Consider the following 21,881-nt stretch of genomic DNA (forward strand, 5'->3'; position numbering starts at 1 on the left):
AATAAGTTTTGAGAAATATAGTGCAAAAGGTCTTAGGAGGGCCATAGCTGAAATGATTATTGAAGATGAATTGTCCTTTAAGTTTGTGGAAGCAAAGGGGTTTAGAAAATGTATGTTTATTCCTTGTCCTAGATTTAAAATGTCATCTCGTTGGACTATTGCTAGGGATTGCTATGATATCTATTTGGATGAGAAGAAAAATTTGAATACTTTGTAGTATTCTCATTCTGTTAAAGTGTTACTCACCATGGATTCTTGGACATCGTTGCAATGGGCAAATTACATGTGTCTTACATGCCTTTTATTGATAATGATTGAAAATTGCATAAAAGGATAATTAATTTTTGTCGAATTACAAGTCATAAGGGTGAGGATGTGGATAAAGCAATTGAAAAGTGTTTGCGTGATTGGGGCATTGATAATGTTTTCACCATTACGGTTGATAATGCTAGTTCTAATGATGTTGTCGTATGATACTTGAGAAGAAAGTTGAATAATTTGGGTACTAGTATCCTACAAGGAAAATATCTTCATATGAGATGCATTGTACATATCGTTAACATTTTTGTCACCGATGGGATGAAGAATATGAATGATTCAATTGCTAAAGTTAGGGGAGCTATAAGGTACGTGAGTCAATCACCATCTAGATAGCTCAAATTTAAAGAATGCGTTGAGATGGAAAAGATCCAATCTAAAGCTTTGTTGATATTAGATGTGAGCACTAGATGGAATTCCACTTACTTGATGTTAGATTTAGCTCAAAAGTTTGAGAGGGCATTTGAGAGATTTGAAGAAGTTGATCCTAATTATAGGCATGACCTCTTATTTGGTGATGTTGTTCCAAATCATGAAGATCGGGAAAGTGTTAGGAGACTAAGCATGTTTTTGCAACATTTTTATGATCTTATAGTGAAGATTTCTGGTTCTTTGTATATTGCCAATGTTTATCTTGATGAAGTTTGTGATGTTTATTCTACTTTGTGTGACTGGTTGAAAAGTACTGATTGTGAGTTCAGTGCAATGGCTAAAAGAATGGTTGAAAATTATGACAAATATTGAGAGAATGTGGAGAAAATGAATATGTTGCTTTATATTGCATGTGTACTTGATCCATAGGCTAACTACGGTTGTCTAGACAGATGAAGGCCGACCAACTGAGGATATGATCAGATTCATGATTGATAATCGGTCAGCTTTCCAACACGATTGAAGCAAAAGGAGGATCGGATGGTATAACACAAAGACATTGCACTAGAATTGTTACAATAGTTCGACAAGTACGAGTTGATCCAAGTGCCCATAATAGAGAACATGGACGCCGACATGTTGTCTAAGTTGACCCAGGAAGCCCCCGAGTACATGTCCAAAATTGCACGGATCGAAGAGATCGAGTCGCCAAGCATTGACATAATTGAGATCCGACCGGTCAAAATGAGCGAGTCTGGATGTACGACCTAAAGAATTACATAGCCAATGACACTCTACTGAATGACACCACCAGGGCGAAGAAGGTCAGACTGAGATCACCTCATTTCCAATTGATCGACAAGAAACTCAATAAGCGGTGGTATAGCGGACCACTCCTGAGGTGTCTGACAAGCGGTGAAGCTAAGATTGTGATAGAGGAAGTTCATGACGGAATTTGTTCGGCCCACCAAAGACCAAGGACGTTGGCACAAAAAAATCATCTTGCTATGATACTATTGGCCTTCAATTAACTTGAATTGCGAACAGTACGTGCGACGGTGCGCTACTTGTCAAGAGTTTCACAAGTTGCCTGGTCGACCAGCTACCTACTACCAACTGATCAGTGAAGTAATACCCTTTGTAGGGGGGGGGGGGGGGGGAGTGGACCTGATTGGGGTGTTCCCGATGGCGGCCGGCCGGAATAAATATGTGATCGTAGCCATTGATTACTTCACCAAGTGGGTAGAGGCGGAAGCACTTACAACCATCACTTCGCAGCAGTGCCAAAGGTTTCGCTAGGAAAAGGTAATCACTCGGTTTGGGATTCTATTCTACTTGATCACTAACAACGGAACGCAATTTGACAGCCAACCGTTCTAAAACTTCATGGCCTGGATAGGCATCACAAACACACCCGCGCGACTGTAGCATACCCACAAGCCAATGGGCAGGTGGAGAATACCAACCGAACGATCCTTGACGAACTGAAGAAGAAGTTGCAAAGCACGGGTCGAGGCTGGGTAGAGGAACTCCCGTATGTTCTCTGGACCTACTGAACTACTCCGCGACGGGGCGACCAATGAAACACCCTTATCGCTGACCTACAGATTCAAAGAAAGGGTACCGATCAAAGCATGGATCCCTACCGCCCAGGAAAGAAATTACCAGCGGAGGAAAATCAACGTATATGATTAAGTTCACATAGTGACCCCAAAAACTATCAGGATATATTTTTTCTGGGTGGATTTTTCAAGCCGACTAGTACAGCCTTACCCGACTGATTAGTCGATCATCTATACTTGTCACTCACCTTTAGGGGATGTTTGGTTCATGGAAAATGTTTTCCAAAGGAAAATATTTTCCTTAAAGTGGAGGAAAATGTTATTTTTTGGTGTTTGGTTCAAATTGGAAAATGAATTTCTCAAATTTGAGGAAAAACAAAATCTTTAGTTGGACCAAGGATTTTGTTTTCCATGGAAGATGAGAAGAAAAAGTGATATTGCTTGACTATTTTACCATTGTTTTCTTTCTTAATTATATTACTCTTATTAATTTGTAGGGGCATATAGATCTTTATACTCGTTATTCCTTACAATTCCAAATCTCTATACCCGTTATTCCTTACAATTCCAAATCTAACTAAACAATAGAATTAGTATTTCCAGTAATTCTTTTTCCATCAACCAAACAATGAAATTTATCTTCCTAATAATTGTTTTTCCATGGAATTTCAATTCCACTCCCCTTAAAATATTATCTGCGAACCAAACGAGCACTTAGTGTACAAATAAAAGCCTTACCCATTGGGTACCCTACACGACTTAAGATTGACTATTACACTTAACTATTGAAATTGTTTTCTTTGCAATCTTATTGGTATGTATTTGTAGAGTGAAGGGCACCTAGTCAGTCGGATCAACACATGAAGACAATAAAATTACACGTAGGCAATACGGAGTAAAGGAAATGAAAAACACTTAAATAAAATAAAATAGTTTGACCAACACAAGAACATAGTCGGCCTTCCGAGTACTAGAAGTTAAAGTCCAAAAGAGACGAAAACAACTAAGGAATGCATAACATCATATCAAGAGTCTTAATTCCTAGAAGCAACAGTAGATGGTTCGATCGAATCTACAGGGGGATCACTAAAAGGCTCTGGAGCAGGTGGCGCTATTTATGCAGGTAGAATAGCGCGGACTTGCTCCCAATCCTCCGGAAGAGCATCTTCGAGAGTCTGATACAAAAACTCCTGCATGGCATGTTTCCCCTGGTGGTAACCCCAAGCGGTCACTCGACGTAGCATCTTCAGACCTACGGGATCCCTGCGCAACGTCTGAAGCAAGGGGATAATAGCGTCCTCGGATGAGCATAATGACTTGACCAGACCGGGTACTTTGGCCAGTCGGGAAGGGTAAAGCACGGCAGCATCCTCAAAAAATTGGTCGGAGCCGGGATATTGATTCAAGGAGCCCACCTAAGCCTCTAGATCCCTCACTCTTTCCTTAAGTCTTCTCAACTCTTCCTCACGCTCCATGGCGTCAAGTCGAGACCGAACAAACAACTCAGCGCTCCCGTGTGCAACCTAACATGTGTACAAATCAATAAGGTAGGTGCAATTGACAAACAAGAAAATAGAAAGAAAGGAAGGAACGGGTAGCAGATAGCAATCAGAGCAAGTACCTGGGACAAGTGATGGGCAACCTGCACCCCCACGAAGTCGGTCGTCCCATTAACAAGGCTCGCGGAGGGAGGACTCAACTGGAACATCAAATTAAAAATCTCCGACAGGTTAACCGTACCGCGGGAAAGTGCATCGGCAAGTCGGGGCTCCTCCCCAGCCACCCGAGCTCTCTTAGGGTCAATCGCATGCGCATCCTTAGACACCTCGACCTCAACCACCTCCATGCGATGCTTTTCTGTCGACTTGGTCTGACTCGGAGCAACGAAGGAACCAGATGCAGGGGATTCGGTAGGTGGCTGGCCGACAGTGTGCTGATCCGCGAAAGTGGTAGTCGACTTCCTCTTCAGACCAACCTTTAGACTCTTTGTAGCTTGGCCCCTAGACGAAGCATTTTCGACTGAGTCTATCAGGTCCTCAAGATTGTCGTCAAAACCCATTATTGATTGACCTGCACAATAAGCAACAGAACAAACAAAAGAGTTAGAAATTAAAAGAAAACAAGTCGTGATATTTCGACCGACTGACCGACCCACCACCCGAAACAGTATGACTCGATGACTCGTAAGTCGGGAGAGGAAGCCGAGCTTCTGCCATGTGCATTAAAGGCGTAGACTGACTTAGTTAGTATAAATAGAAAGGTCTTACCCTCACTTCTCATCTTCATCTCATTATAACGACTACTTACTACGGGTAATCGTCACTCTGTAACATCACTTTGCTTATAATCCACTCTACATTGCAATCTACACCACCTACTAGCGCTCTTTCTTACTTGTTCACAAACATACGTATTCGTAGTGTAATCGTAACCCTCGGTTCCATTTATGCTATCAATGAGCCTATTACCTCGGACAGTCAACCTACATTTAATTGCGAGGTGACCGTCTGACTAAGCCAACAAGAACGCGCCACGTCGACCCACTTGCAACAGAGCATTAAATGCTTGGACCAACATGTTTAGTATAAATAGGAGGGTCTCCCACTCACTTGTCATATTCATCTCATTGTAACGAGCACATTACTTGTAACACTCATCACTTTGTACCACTTGAGATTTACTCTACATTGCAATCAACTTCACTTGTAATTGTTCGTTACTTGTAATACAACATATCTTTGAACCGCTCAGTTGTCACCCGGTAGATGGATCAACTGACTCACCGACCGCCATCTTTACTTGTTCATAACATACGTATTCGTAGCGTAATCATAACCCCCGGTTCCATTTACACTATCAACTTGAATTTAATTTCTAAATACTAAGTTAATAATATTTGCCAGCCACCCATGACTACACTTTATTTGACTCACTAAATATCGTATCGTGATTCTGTTAGTCCTTATTCTAATGCCTCAAGCTACTTGGCTCCCTCCGTCTTAATTAATGAATAAACACAGTTTTTGTTCCTTAAAAATGTACTAAAAGGAGTACATAGCTCAGAAGCTTAAGTGATTCCTGTAGAAAAAAAAAAAAAAAGTGTAGTGTAGTAGGAACTGAAGATCTGGACACAGAGAACATAAAAACATGTCACTGTGCAATATAATATGGAAACAAATCAGTCTAGTTTGTTCAAAAAAAACAAATGATGCACATTTCCTCCCTCAAGAAGATCATCAAAGTTAACAGGTACACTTTTAGGGGGCAATAAAAAAAAGGCACACTCTTAGCCAAGAATTCATTCCAGCATTATTGAATATATTGATTCTCAACAAAGACATAGAAACTAGATTTCATACAGACCAAGACCCACATCATTCGCACTTACCTTGGAGTCTCAGTGTAAATGCCTGCAAGGCTAAAAGAATAGCCTTTATTTTCTCCCTGGTATCAGCATCAACCAAGTCCCCATCACTGTTAAACTTGGAAGGAGGCTGGAAAGCATTAAGGAAAAATTCAGGCTTGTTAATGAAATGAAGGTCGAGGTAGACGCCTATCTGCCGGAGGTGGTATTGTGATCGTCCCCCGCCAAAGCCGCCTCCAGCACTGATGATTGCAGCGGCTTTATCAGCCCAAACATTTGGGGGTCGAGATGCCCAATCAATTGCATTTTTTAACGGCCCTATACAATAGTAAATAGCACAGTTAAGTATTCACTATTCAGTAGCATAAGTGAGTCCTAGCAAACGGTAGCCCTGGCTAGAAATTGGATTTTTAGATTGCACACTTCCACAAAATTCAGGAAATAGGCAAATATAAAAATTATAAGGATATATATGTAATTTTTTAAATATATAAAAATATTAATTGTATATTAGTTTCATGATTAAAATTAATATACTATATAAAAAAGTATACAGTTATATGGAGTTTGGAGCAAACGATAAGAACTCACATTTCTTACCCAAAAAAAAAGGTAAGATTCTTGAAATGCTCCTTAAGATTTTTAAAAATAAATAACTTCAACTTTTGGTGCCATTTATTATTTGGTTATTTCCATATTTCTTAAGTATTAGTTTTTCACATTTTGTCCTCTCACCAAACCTCCAATAGAAAAACAAACAGCCCAAATACATACTACTTTTCAAGTTTGAAATCATACATTATTTTTTCAAAAGTGTTGAGGTACTCAAGTTCATATGATTTTGCACTTAAAATATAATGCATTCCAACTATCTTTTACCAAAAATTTAACTATAATAAATAATAATTATCCACCAATTGTGACAAAAAATAAAAATAATATGGAAGTGATTTAATATTCATGGGATTAAATATGAAAATAATTTTTTTAAATTAAAATATATATATATATATACATATATATATATATATATATATATATATATATATATATATATATATATTGGAGAAGTTTTTAACAAGTTTTCCATGTGAAAATGTTCACAATGCAAAAAACTTCTTCATTCTACAGGAGTCTACCGACAGCAATAATTGTTATTTACTTACTTTCTTATCCCTTTTTAGCTCCAGCCGATAGCCAGAAGACTAATCCCCCGTCCCTACTGTCAGCACACTAAGTGGTAGAGGATTGGCCAAATGGTTTGCTCCATTCACATGGGTGGGGATCAAATCCCCAACCTCATGCTTAAGGGACGAGGTGCTGAACCACCACGTCAACCATGTTGGTTAGCTTTCAATATTCATAATTAGTGCATATTGCACACCCTATAATTGGCCCAACTTACTGTTCCTCTTCATATTTTAGTTCATTATTCTTCTACCTATAACTTTGGCCATTATACATCGAATAAAAAATAAAACTAAGAAAGCACTGCAACTGCAACAGCAACACACTGATTCGCTGATTGATTAACAATAATAATAATAATAATAATAAAAATCAATCAAATAAATAACTAGTGGGTGAAGATGGTACCAGTAACAGAATAATTGTACTCGGGGGAGGCAAATAGGACGCTGTCAGCTTGAAGAATCTTTTGGCGAAACTCCTCAACAACCGGAGGGAAGGTTCCATCAACCTCAAGATCAGTGTTTAGAAATGGTAACGGCGATATATCCACGTACTCTATATTCAACCCCTCGATTGATTCCTTGCTTATCTCCATAGCTATAACCATACAGAAAAATTGGGAAAGTAATAAAATCAGCCTCCATTGCTTACAATTTACAGTAACAATCTCTATCATTATAAAGTAATTGAACAAATGATACAAGATGAAATTCAACTGTAAGAAAACGTAATCGAATCAGCCTCAATTGGTTACAGTTTAACAATCTCAATCATTATAAACTAATTCAACTGATGATGCAAGATGAAATTCAACTGTAGGAAAAAAGTAATCGAATCAACCGCCACTGGTTACAATTTAACAATCTCAATCATTATAAACTAATTCAGCTGAATCAATGATGATGCGAGACAAATTCTCGCGCATCACGCTGCATAGAATGACCGTGGAATAGACGGAGCGCACATCCGTACATTGAACAGAAACTAGTGAATAACAGGACAAGCGTATACAGGGAGAGAGAAGGAAGGGAGTACCGGCGCGGAGGAGGCCGCGATTGTAGGAGCCTTTACGCAGAGAGCCGCAGAGGCCGACGACATTGACGATTGGTTTGGTAGCCATAGCTGCAGCTTGCTTGCGAGCTTCCTTTGAGGAAAAAAACAAATGGTGCTTAACTTGCAGTTATCGGTGGGGATTTAAAGTACGGAAGTGGTGGATCAGACAGCCAGCGACGGATCAGAGAACAGTCCGTCGGTGACATTTTGAGATCAAAAATTAAAAATCAAGCCAGAATCGGAGGAGGAACAGTACCGTTCGTCGGTTAGCGTGTGAGGCGGCGGAGCAGGCAGCCGGCGACGAGCTTGGAGGCAGTGAACAGTGGTCTTCGCCGGCGACGTCGCGAGGAGCTTCAGCTTAGGAATTTGACGGAATTTCTCAATTTCTGTTGGATTTTGGACTCCAGCTTAGGGATTTCACATTATTATTATTATTATTATTATTATTATTATTATTATTATTATTATTATTATTATTATTAGTGTCCTCGAGTTTGGTGGTTTGGCTATCTTTAGTCCTAAGCTTTCGTAATTACCTTTCGTGATCCTCCAAGTTACGAAAGGTGGCATGCAACCGTCCATCCGTTAATTCCTTTCGTTTCCGTCGTCTTAAGCGAGGGTAAAATTTGTCATTTGACTTTTATACTTCGTTTTTATATCAGATAGCTGATTCTATACAAATCTCTCCATAATTTGTCATCTTTTTCACGCTTTATTCCAAGGTTGAAAAAATCGCTAGGCGCCTGGGGACCGCCTAGGGCGCCTGGAGCGCCTAGGCGGACGCCTAGAGCGATTAATCGGCGCCTAGGGCGTTAGGTGGCCGACCGCCTAGCACCTAGGCGCCGATTAAACTAATCGGCGCCTAGGCCCGATTTTTGCAATACTGCTTTATTCACATAGTAAACCCTAATCTTCTTCTTTTTCATCAAATTTCTCAACTTCTTCAAGAAATTTCGTGAGCATCAATGTCATCTTCTTCCAAGTAGTTTAAGGAGGAGATTTAATTTTGGAGACTACATACACATTCGTGAGTGTCAATGCGGGAATCAACTTGCTATTCAAACATCTTGGACAGAGCGCAATCCGGGTAGGAGGTTTTGGCAATGTTCAGAATCATCTGTGAGTGAAATTTTGAATTTTTCTATGTATAGAATTTTTAACTTTTTAACATCAGTATATGTATGTTCAGAATTATATCTGACAAATTGATTTTTTTTTTTTTTTTTTTTGGTTTTAGAGAGGGAACGGTTGTGGTTTCTTTGACTGGGCAGATCCTCCAATGTGTCCAAGGACAATCAGTATAATACCCGAGCTGTTGAAGAGAATAAATAGAGACAAAGAATAGATCGAGAAGTTAAAGGCTATGTTAGAAGTTGCTACTAAGAAAAATGTAGTGAACTCTAAGAAAAAAAGTTGTTGCAAATTCATAATTGTAATCGTATTTGCAATTGGATTCCTATCTCATGTGTTTAGCAAGTGTAGTAGTTAGTCAATAGGACTTGTAAAAATGCTCCCAACCAATTAAAGTTATAACTTGATTTGGACCAGTTAATGTATTTGAAGTGTGTTAGAGCATCCACACTTGTGCATATTATGGAGAGATTTCAGAATGAATTCTTCTCAATGGGGATAATACAAATGTGGGGTGGGGTTAATTGTGGAAATATTCATCCTGCAAAATTGGGAAGAATGGCAGAAAAAGAAGAAAGAGAAAGAAAAGAAAAAGGGGCTGCTGTGCGCGACCCACACGGGCGCGTACGGCGCGCCTGACCCTTTAGTTTTTTTTTTTTTTTTTTTTTTTTTTAATTTTTGATTTTGATTTTTTTGTTTTTTTTTTCCTCCCCTTCCCACATTCTCTCTCCTAATCACTTTTACATTATCTCCCAATTCTCCCCAACCATTGTGGATGCTCTTAATGTACCTGCAGTGTGTCTGCTACTTGAATGCCTTCTTTAGATTGCAGTGCAGTGTGTTGTTGGTATTTACTGTGAAAGGAACACAGGCAAATAACTTGTGCAATAAAAGGAACAAAGGCAAATAACTTGGCAATAAAAGGAACAAAGTCAATACTGACCAACATTGTGCAAAATACCATTATCATTACCATTCAAGTACTTGCATAAACAAAATAAATGATTACTTGCCTAGCACATAACTGCCTACCACTTGTGCCAAAATAAGAGTTGTTTTACAAAAAAAAACACAATTTGAACAGTAGGGTTTAGCCAAAAAAAACTGCATAACTTCAACAGTAGTACAACCTATTCAATTTCTATTGGATCATAACTTGTATTTTTGAATTTGAATTTCTGTGAACTACGGGTCATATATTTTCGAGCAGTGGGCCTTGTCTTGCCTTCCTTCTTCCTCTCCAATGCAATGCTTTGTGCTTGACTGAGTTCTTGACTACCCTCTTCTTCTCCAATGCAAGGTGTTTTACATTAAAATTTTATTGATTAATTAGTAATAATCGAGAGGGAATATTGGGTAGTAGACTACCCTCAATAAGCTAGCCTAATAATCCAATAGATATTCACAAGTTCAGTGAAACGGTCAAAATTTGAGAGTCTAAGTACGTTAGACATGCATATTAGATATTATTAAGGACATTTAGTGCTTACATGTGGAGCTGTTGTCCTAAATTCTGATGGAACGCATTAGACCTTATTAATGACATTTAATGCTTACATGTGATGCTGTTGTTGTCATGGTATAGCGACTAAGTTAAATTTAAATTCAACTTTATATTGTTATATACTTTATTATTACTCTAGACATATAACTATACTTGAATTTAATTTCTAAATACTAAGTTAATAATATTTGCTAGTCACGACTACACATTATTTGAAGGGACCAAAAAAATGATTACACATTATTTGATTCACTAAATATGGTTTCCGGACTCTTTTAGTGTTCTTATTACAATGCCTCAAAGTTGACTAAACTCATTACTCATCATATATAAACAATCAATTTATGACCATTTTATGAAAAAGATAATAATTATAAATATATCATTTTTTTCATTGATAAAGTAAGAGCATCCTTTTTTTTTTTTTTTTTTGAAGAAAAAAAAAAAAAAAGTAAGAACCCCTTTGAGGGAATTATTCATGATTTTTGAGAAAGCTAAGTTTTGATAGACCCATTTATTGCCACTTCCATGCAGAAGGAAATAATTGATTCAACTGACGAGGGGGATGAAGCTGTATAGAAATTAATGTTTCGCGTGAACCCGATCTTGATGGAGGAAGGCTGGTCTAGGCCTGCAGATAACGGCAAATTATATTATGCACCGCGGTGCATAATCGATTATGCACCGCGCGTCTTTTTTTTTTAAATGAAAATTAACAGTGTTTATTTCCGCCGTTTCGCACCCTTTTGTAAAAAGTAACTCTGTTATTCAGTGTCATTTTGTATACACTGCAGTTTCAGTTGAACACAACTACAGTTTCATTTCGATATAACTATAGTTTCATTCGATATTTATAGACTCAAATATGTGAAAATGTTATTTAATTTTATTTTATATACACTATAGTTTCATTAAAACACAACTACATGATCATTTTGATATAATTACAGCTTCATTGTACAATATACACTCAAATATGTGAAATGTTATTCAGTTTCAGTTTATATACACTGCAGTTTCATTTCACTATAACTACAGTATCATTTTGATATAACTGCAGTGTCGGTTTAGATATACTGTAGTGTCAGTTGGTGTTTAATATACCAAACAAACGGACTCCGTTAACTCTAACGGCGGGCCGTTTCTTTACTTAAAGAAACGACGTCGTTTTTGACCGCGGTGCACATGCACCGCGGTCTATAATATAACGACTGGCAGATAACGGAAGCAATCATTATTGTATGGACCATGGTCCACACAAGTTGTGTGGATCATATTTTGTCTACTATAAAATAATGTACATTCAGTACAAAAATAATGTACATTCAATATAAAAATAATGTATATTGTAGACAGGGGATATACATTATTTTTGTTCTGAGTGTACATTATATTTTATAATGTACATTCAGTACAAAAATAATGTATATTTAATATATTAAAAATATACTTTTTGTTATGGTCCACATAACATTGTGTGGACCATGGTCCATACAATAATTTGCCTAACGGAAGTCCCCTTCGCAACAACTCTGAACCCTGGTAATGTAAAACAGCATACTCCCACCGTCCGCAAATTATGCTGTGCAACCGTGTGAACCATGTATAATGCACATTGTTACAAAAACGACGTCGTTTTGACTAAACACGTGCGTTTCACTTTTTAAAAAAAATCAGGTTTGATTTCCGGCAATAGCGTTTTTTTTTTTTTTTTTTTTGCATAATTTGAATTAAGGTTTAGGTTGTCCGTCCCGAGTCAGACGATGGTGTAGCCTCGTTCATTGATCCATGAGCTAGAGAGCCTCTTGACATGCAAGAGCTTTTGGTATGGTTGGATCATGATGAACACTTTGCAACGGGCCATTCACAGATGTCCTGAACGTTCCATCACCAGAATAGAGCACAAATAATCCAAAGGTCGTTGCCCTTGTCGCCGCATGAAGATCGGCATCCACTGATTCCACCCTAGCTACTGGCTCCGTCTTATCGAAGCTCTCATGTTGAACGTCGTTGGTCATCGCATATTATATTAAATTGATTTATATAATCTAAAACATAACACTTAGCAAAACAAGTTAATATTACTCACTCTCTCCCCATTTTATCTGTCCTACTTACTATTCATTTGTCAAACCAACTCTTTCTTCCTTATTTGTTTTCTTTATTATACTTATTTTTAAATTTGATTTTTTTGTGTTTAATAATACTTTTAGTGTAGTTTCTAAATATATAAATTTTGTATACTGATTCTAAACTTAATATTATGAAAAATTGAATTATAAATAACTTCAGTCGAGTCTCGTTAACCGAACCAGACACAAAAAATGGGACGGAAGGAGTATATTTCAGTATTTCTACAATCCAAACCAAACATATATATAAAATAATCTAACCAAATACATGAGGTAATCTAACATTTTCAAAACCCCACATTATATTTCAATATAATATTATCCAAACTAATTTCACATTTCATAAACTAAGGGTGTGTTTGGTTCACACATGGGAATCGGAATCGAAATGGGTATCAAATACTTGGTAATGGTAATAAGTTTTAGTAAAAGTGTTTTACATGTTTATTAGTAGGGTGGAATGGGAGTGATTATCAATAATGTTGTTTGGTTATGTATAATTCAATAATGCGAATAAAGATTTTAAAAATACAAGAACAAAAAAATCAAGACAATTGATTCTAATATAAAGACATCCAAAACACCAATATAAACAAACAAAAAAAAAATCTAAAAGCACTAATTAAATGGGATGAGAAGGAATAAGGGAATGAAAGGGGATGATACCCTTATTTCATTTGGGTATGAGTTTTTCAATTAAGGACGTATTTGAAACTCATAGTAATGTTCTAAAAACTTATAAATCAAACAATATAAATCACTTTGATACCTCCTTCTTTAGAGCTAAACATGTCAACCAAACACACCCTAAACGTATTATGTAATGTGATTTGAACGAATTATCTTTATTGAAAGCTACCTAGAGGGGGTTAGGGAACCAAAATTGAGCATAGCTCTATTTCCTATTACCTATCACCTTCTATTGTAAAACATCTATCAAATATTTTAACAACCCCCTTGCTTTAAAATTTTGTGGGTTTGTTTGGTTCGTGGATTTAGCTATTAGGAATGTCAATCAAAGTTATTGTTATTGTTTGGTTAATATGTCTCTACATCTATATATAATACTACTATGGGATTTGATTACCCCCTTAATTAGAAAACTCATTCCTTAATAAAATAAGGATTTCATTCCATTATTCCCCTCCTAATTGGTAATTTGATTTTTTATGTTTGGATTAGTGCTTTTAGATTTTTGTTTTTATTTACTTTTTGTTCATATTGGTGCTTTGGATGTCTTTATAATAACATAAATTGTCTTGATTTTTATTCTTATATTTTAAAAATCTTTATTCCCATTATATGATCATACATAACCAAACAGCAATATTGATAATCATTCAAATTCTTCCATACTACCAAACATGTAAAATACTTTTACTAAAACTCATTATCATTATCAAGTATTTGATTCCGATTCCGAATCCGATTCTGATTGCGATTTCTATGTGCGAACCAAACACACCCTTAAAAGTCTTCAAAATTTTGATAAATGTATCATTCAACAAACAATCATGTATCTAGTTAAGTCTCTGGTTTAAAAAAAAAAAAAAGTTAAGTCTCTATAAGCTAGAGTATATGTAACGTCTCTATTTTCCATGGGTTTCTACGTTCTATGCATCTCCAACTCTCCAAGAGAGGACCACTTTACAAGTTGCAAAATGAATTCATTTCCATTTATGTGAAGGGACAAATCTAAAAACTGGAGACGAAAAATTCAAAAACAAAAAAAGAGAAAAAGAAGCAACTATTTATATCTTATTAGTTATTACATTTGACAAAAATATATACTTTTAAAAGTATGACAAATATATTGGACTCTACAAATTGGGCGATGAGGTCAAACAAAGCAAATACTCATACCTCATTACAGTTGACAAAATATATATTCTTAAAAGTATGACAAAAATATATAAATAAATTAATTGAAAAAATATATATACTCGCAAATATAAAGAATATTTTTCTTTTAATTAACAAGTTTCAGATTTTTTGAGGGTAAAATAAGGTAATTAATAAACGGACTCGTTGACGAGGACTTGGAAGTCTGGGTGACAGAAGTAAGGTCCCATTAGCTGATATATTTGAAGAAGCACACAAAAAATAGAGTTAAATATTAGTGTCCAAAAGTACAGTAGGTAATACTGTTGACTTGCAGCTGCATTGTTTGAACCGGCAGATCTAACTTCTAGACCATCCATTCCTTCTATCAATAAATTTGTGCAAACCATTTTCCTCGTACTAGGTACAATAATAAATTTTTGTTCTAATTATCAGCTTATTATTATGTAAATTCTATAGTATTATACACTGTATGCAACCGTATTGATTCGTACATGTTTACTGAAATTAAATTACTTGCTTTTTTATATGTCAAGAAAACTCGTAACCAAGATTTGATAGCCTTCTAATGGAGAAATATGTCACCTGACTCGAATTCACACTCGGTAATCATGCAGAAATCGTATTCGGTCAGACTTCACTAGTACAGAACTGTACATCTGCTACTGTTGTAAAGAGCTTTTTGTAACTATTGTACAACAGGTCGTGGATGCTAGGGTTTAATTTATTAAAATAAATTATTTTATTTTATTTTTAATAATGTTAAATAACAAAATTAATTTTTTTTAGAAACAAGATTTCCGCTTCGTCTCCAGGCTGCCGGAGGCGAAGAATTCTTCGTCTCATGCAGCCTGGGGACGAAGTAGAAATCTTGTTTTTTTTTTTTTTTTTAATTTTTATTTTGTTATTTAAAATTATTAAAATAAAATTAAAAAAAAAAATTAATTTCTCATATGATAACATCCACATCAACAAACTAACATGTAAACAGGTCACTTCTGATTTAATTGCATCATTTTGTGTTGTTTAGGAACCCAATTACATGTTTTTAGTCTGATAACCTAATTACATTTTCGTGTGTAGTTCAATGAAATATTTGAACCTTATTCTTTTTGAAATATAAAAGTAAAGGTCACTGGGACTACAATCATACCTTAACTTGTGATTTGCCACCCAAAAAAATTACGGAGTATTTTTCAATTCCACACTGTGGAAAAAAAAAATCTTGGTTACGTAACATAACAAATTAAATTAATTAAAGTCCATGAACAAATTTTCAAATATATGAAATATCCACCATAAGTCTATATATATATATATATCCTCACCCCACAAAGGCACAAAATAAAATCACAAATCCAGTTACTGTAGTAGCTATAATTTTCTCTCTTGATATGAAACAAAGAGATTGCTATTTGCTCTATTAGATTGTAGTATCTGTTCATATACGTATAAACCTTTCAAATGGAAGTCCAACCCGGATACCATTAGACCACATAGTCCTGGTGAGAAATTTTATCTAATTTAAATAAGTCCTAATTACCTAGCTAGTAAGAAGAAATTCCGTCCTTTTTATTAATCAATAGTCTTTACACAATTCTATTTTGAATTAATCCCTTATTAGTTATTTGATTGTGTAATGATTGTCACTAACAATAGGCTAATTACTCGTATATGTGTACTGAACTTAGGCTAATCACATTAGTGGTTTTTTGTCTTAGCGGTTTTCTGTCCCAACAAAAAAAAAAAAAATTGAGATGATGAGTTTTTTTTTTACTAATGTGGGGATGGATTTTTTTTTTTTAATAGATTTTTTATCTTACAAATTCAAATTTTTTGTGAGCTTCAGAGATGAAGGAAATTATGCACAAGACTCGCGTTTTGCGCATTGCACCCAGCATGTCGTGTGCAGGAGTGCTCTCTCTCTCTCTCTCTCTCTTTGACCTAGTTTTTTTCTACATTTTCTCTCTATTTTTTCTCCTACTTGGCTTGCAAAAAACCTCGACAAATGAGGTTTAGTCTTATAAATATTTTTGGTTTCACCCCTGTTGTTGTCGAATTGTTATACGCAGTGGCGGATCCAGAAAATCATATGAGTGTGGGTGAATATTAAATGCCGTTAGAAATGTAATGACAAAATATCAAGCAACCATAATAATGTTAAAATACAAAATACATTATAAATTACGATATATTTATGAAAAAATATTAAACATAATCAATTATATAAAATAATTTGAGTAACAATATATTCATAAATACTTTTAAATTTTAATTTCTTTTAGTTAGATCGATTTTTCTAAATTAATTCAAATACAATAAAGTGTATTATAAACTTGTATACTACATTAATAAAATGATTTCTAAAAACTAGACTAAATGACATTTAATTTGTTAATTAAATGATTCGACTAAAAATATTTAATTTATCTTGTGAAGAAATGAAAGAGAGAAGATAATTAAAAGTGTTGCTAATGAGATTTGAACCCATGACATAAGCCTTTTATAACATAAAATTTAAAGTTCAACCAACTAAGCTACTTATTGTTTTTTTTTTTAACATAAATATTGATTTTATATAATATTTCATGCTATATATGTATACATATACATACATATATATAAAGGGGTGGGGTGGGGGGAGTGGGGGCAGCTGCCCCCACACTGGGTCCACCCATGGTTATACGGTGGATCATGGCCCTAAAACGACGTTGTTTCTTTAAGTAAAAAAAACGACAGCCGTTATATTTAACAAATCTCGTATTTTTTGTGTGTTTATAACAAAATGAAGCTACAGTGTATCTAAAATGAAACTGAATAACTTGTCTCACATATTGTGTTTATATTATCAAATGAAACTGTAATTGAATTGAAATGATACTTTAGTTGTGTTGCAATGAAATTACACTATATATAAAATGAAACTGAATAATATGTCTTATATATTTAATGTATATTGTCAAATAAAGCTATAGTTGAATTGAAATGATACTTTACGTACTTGTGGTGAAATGAAACTACAGTGCATATAAAATGATACTGAATAACAATTTCCCATATTTTATTAAGAAACCGTAGTAGAATTATAATTATAATTTAGTGGTGTTGTAATAATAAGACTACAGTGTGTATAAAATGAAATTCAATAACAGGTCTCACTCTGCATGTATAGTGTCAAATGAAACTGTAGTTGAAATACAATAAAACTTTAGTTGTGCAAAAATAAAACTACACTTTATTTAAAATGAAACAAAATATGTCATACAAACAGAGTGAATTACACGAAACGGGTACCGTTTATTTTCATTAAAAGAAACACTATTTTGGACCATGATCTACATTAAAATTTGTCGTTGTTGTCTTTCTTCTAATGTATATAATCTATACGTACACATTTAAAAAACTCATTGGGTTAGTTATGTCGCTCCTATATTAAGGAATATTTACTATTTTTGTATAGTATGTAGTCAAAATTCAAAGAATGCGGTGTCGTAAGGATGATAATACATTATACATGCATGCAAAGGGAAAACTTTTTTTTTTAATTGTATATTTTTATTTTTTTTGGTCTGAACTCTCAAGTCATCTATTCCTGCGATATGATTCCATCTGTGAATAATTCTCATAATTAAGTTTTTGGCTTATTTTACGCAACTAGTTTGGGTCACTGTCCAACCCAACGAATAATTTATAGGGGTGGGCAAAATGGCAATTTATATCGTGCACTAGGGCGCGTATTGCATTGTACGCTCTGATGCAAAACGACGTCGTTTCACATAACTGTATAAAAAAATACATATAATCGTATAAATAAACACACATAATTGTATAAATAAACACACATAATTGTATAAACAAATACGTACACATAATTGTATAAACAAATACACATAATCATGTAACCTCCCTACTGCGCCTCCCAAAACGACGTCGTTTTGCGAGGCGCGGGGCGCACAATGCAATGTTCACCGTGGTGCATGAAATAACGATTGGGGCAAAATACGGGTAAACACGAAATAAACACAGCTTCGGCCCGTTTTGGCCCGAATCGGGTCCGATTTGAGGCTCAACGTGTCGAACCCGCTAGAAAACCGACCCCAGAATAATAATGGCCCTGTTTGGTAAAATGGTTGTTAGCTGTTAGCTGATAGCTGTTAGTTGTTAGCTGATTGTGTTAATTACAGGGTATAAATAATTGATAACATTAGCTGATTGTAGAAAAGTGTTTTGTAAATTAGCTGTTAGCTGATAGCTGTTTGGTATAATTTTTTTTCTTAAAAACTAATTGAAAAAGTTACTTGGAGTAGCATTTTGAATTTTAGTCTTTTGGAGTTGCAAAAAGCTAATTAACCAAACATTTATATTGATATTTTAACTAAATCAAACAATTAATAACGGTCAAATAAGCTAAAATTGGCCTATAAACCAATTTTTTACCAAACAGGGCCAATATGTTTCGGATTTCGAATTTTTGGATTTAAAGTTGAATTGGATCCGAAACCCGAAGTTATATAGATATATAAAGAAGTTATTAGGATTACAGCGGCTTCAGAGTTTTATCATGAATTAAGTTTATAGGCATTAGATTTTTTTTTCCACTTTTGATCGATCCCACAATTATTGAATCATCTTTATATTTGATCTGTCCTTGACTATTAATTTTATTATATTTGGTCTTATGATTTTTAAAATCTTACAATATTTGGTTTTCTACCACTGAGAACCAAATTTTTAGTTGAAAAATATGTCATAGAAAATGACAACTTTGTCATTTAAGATAAGTTACTTGACTATTATGCACTTATGTTCAATAACATATAGATACAAATTTAGTCACTGATAATCAAAAATTAGATTTGAGAATCAAATATTACCGTGTTTTAAAAATTGTGAAAGCAAATATGAAAAAATTAATAATCGGAGACTAAAGATGAAAATGGTCAAATAATTATGTGGCCAAAAGTGGAAAATTTTCTAGGCATTAGAAGAGAATCAAAACGAACGTTTGTATCCTCACAACATAGAGATCAAAATCATCATAATTCTAATTATTAACGAACGTTTGTATCCTCACAACATAGAGATCAAAATCATCATAATTCTAATTATTAACGAACATTTGTATCCTCACAACATAGAGATCAAAATCATCATAATTCTAATTATTAATGTACTGTGACAATTGAACGAGTACGTACATGGCAGTGTATGTATATATAGGGTTGATTTTGACCATGTGTGATAAGTGCCGTTTGTTGTACAAAGCCCCAGTTAATTTTTAAAAATCTTATTACATAATACATACGGAGTATGTGTTTGTATGTATAGTATGTGAACAAAGCCATTAAACTAGTCTATGCATAGGAATCCAAACGTTAAAAAGGTGCCATATTGTAAAAGTCTTAGGTCCACTTGAAGCTATTAAACCTAAGGAATTACATATATATTGAAAGATAGAAAGGAAGATTTGTCAAATAGAGAATAAAAATAAAACATTTCTCTATCTTTTTCTGAATGCTATTATACCACAAGGTCTTGGCACATCTTTTTATCTTTAATTTACGAGAAGTTTTATTATTGCTACCAAAATATGTGTTTTGGGTAAAATCCGCTTTGTGACCTTAGTCGACAAAGGACCATATGTCCACAAGAATGAAAATAAGTCTATGTTGTCTATATATAGTTGACCAACTCAAATCAAGAAGGTCAATAAATAACTCAATCTCAAATAAATTTAAACTTGAAACCTTATGTTTATTAAGTCAATTGTTCAACAAATTTGATTAGGGTTCTCGATTCCTCTACTAACAATGTGACAAACGAGCGAGCCCTACATTCCTTGTAAAAATTCAAAATTAAAGTGCAAATTCCAAACTTGCACTAGCAAAATAAACTCATTATATTATCCATGTCCAATAGTGAAAAAAATCTTTATCATTTTCATATCAAAATTTAAATTAATGATTAAAAGTTAAAACAACTTACACTAATAATTTTTTGGACATATAAACTATATAATCTTTAAATAATTGGATTATGACAATGGAAACGTGTAGTCACTACTCGATGGTGTTATTGGGTGAACTCTTTTCTTTAGCAATAGTTCGCAAAATACACGTGGTAGGTAAATTGTATTCCGTACTAGAATTATTGAAAAAAAAATATGTGTGAAGGGCTCAACCGATAAAGTATCAACAAGAATTAAACTTGTGACATTTAGGTACAAAGGTCATACTCCACCCACTTGACTACTCATTTTAGAACTAATGAAGTATAATCTTGGCCCGCATGAACAGCTCAGTTGGTCACAGGGATGAAGTTTAGAAACAATGACCCGGGATCGAGTCTCACCAGCGACAGTGTGTGTTCAGCTGATTCACATCCTCCCAGATGTGAAGTGCCCTTGGGGTTGGGGAACAATGAAGTATAATCTTAATCCTTGTATTTATGTGTTAAACAGTACATATTAAAAAAAAAAAAAAAAAACACTCAAATCTTCATTGAAGTTTAAACTGTATTTTTTGTTAAATATTTATATATTTTAACATGCACTTTTAATAATTATTACATTTTATTTTATTTACAATTACATACAAAACGAAAATTAAGTCCAATTAAGTCATTACATATAGAATTTTTATTTTTCAAGAGGAGGCATCAATCATTATATTCAATCCATATTAACTTCCATTTGGTCCTATTCTCAAATCTCAATGTTTCATTTAAACACGTCACCCGTGTGAATCGACATTTGTACATACGTGGTTTTTGTTGAAGTCTCGATCATATTGTCGTTTTGTCGGTCAATATCCCATGTCGATTGTTCATTTGTTCCATCTCATTAATTATATTCCACAAAATTTTCCAGTCTTCACTTGTAGTTATGCTTCTCCACTCTTCCAACTCCCCAGTCTTGGTGGTGTGTGGGCATAAACATTTTTAGGTATAAATATTCCATATGATATCAGGCCAAACCTGGGACGCACGTAGAAAAAAATAAATATCATCGTATTTTTTTATATTAAAAAGTATTTTAGTGATAAGTTATATAATATTATTTTAAATATATTTTATTTAAGTCGTTGAATTGATATGTGCTTTAAACAAAATATTGTGAATGATGATCTGATCCTAGGAATGTTTTCTTAATTTCTAATGCATGTGAAATGACTTTGTTTCACCTCGTGTTATTTCTTTGATTTGCTTTTATTATTCATCGATCGAATCCGGCATCTCTCTTTCCATATCAATGGAAATATGGAATAAATTACTGCATGCACGAGCTTAACTCAATGATTCAGTAGTCAGTATTTGGAAGAAGAGATTAAAGTTTGAATCTGAGCGGCACTAGTGTGTGGATTATGTCTAAAGTAGACATATCCCATTGTGCACCGGTATTTGAACTTGTTTGT

The 21,881-nt window shown here is 34.5% G+C and overlaps 2 protein-coding genes across 4 annotated transcripts; both read right to left on the reverse strand.

The window, feature by feature from the left end:
- Window positions 1-3,213: 3,213 nt before the first annotated feature.
- On the reverse strand, window positions 3,214-6,400 carry LOC109149872. Of its 2 annotated transcripts, XM_019297883.1 has the most exons (3): window positions 6,391-6,400; window positions 3,874-4,874; window positions 3,214-3,775 (listed from the first exon to the last, which is right to left on the reverse strand). In XM_019297883.1, the coding sequence occupies exons 2-3, from the start codon at window positions 4,309-4,311 to the stop codon at window positions 3,668-3,670; spliced, it is 546 nt and encodes a 181-aa protein (XP_019153428.1). In that variant the 5' UTR covers window positions 4,312-4,874; window positions 6,391-6,400; the 3' UTR covers window positions 3,214-3,667. The 2 variants fall into 2 exon arrangements, with proteins under 2 accessions (XP_019153428.1, XP_019153426.1); XM_019297881.1 differs by lacking the exon at window positions 6,391-6,400 and having other exon boundaries at window positions 3,874-5,306.
- On the reverse strand, window positions 5,393-8,275 carry LOC109149852 (NAD(P)H:quinone oxidoreductase-like). Of its 2 annotated transcripts, XM_019297874.1 has the most exons (5): window positions 8,202-8,264; window positions 8,117-8,163; window positions 7,843-7,951; window positions 7,213-7,404; window positions 5,393-5,934 (listed from the first exon to the last, which is right to left on the reverse strand). In XM_019297874.1, the coding sequence occupies exons 3-5, from the start codon at window positions 7,925-7,927 to the stop codon at window positions 5,627-5,629; spliced, it is 585 nt and encodes a 194-aa protein (XP_019153419.1). In that variant the 5' UTR covers window positions 7,928-7,951; window positions 8,117-8,163; window positions 8,202-8,264; the 3' UTR covers window positions 5,393-5,626. The 2 variants fall into 2 exon arrangements, with proteins under 2 accessions (XP_019153419.1, XP_019153425.1); XM_019297880.1 differs by having other exon boundaries at window positions 7,843-7,947; window positions 8,117-8,275.
- Between the last annotated feature and the right edge of the window lie 13,606 nt (window positions 8,276-21,881).

This window comes from Ipomoea nil, unplaced genomic scaffold (genome assembly GCF_001879475.1).
Source record: "Ipomoea nil cultivar Tokyo-kokei standard unplaced genomic scaffold, Asagao_1.1 scaffold0268, whole genome shotgun sequence".
NCBI lineage: Eukaryota > Viridiplantae > Streptophyta > Magnoliopsida > Solanales > Convolvulaceae > Ipomoea > Ipomoea nil.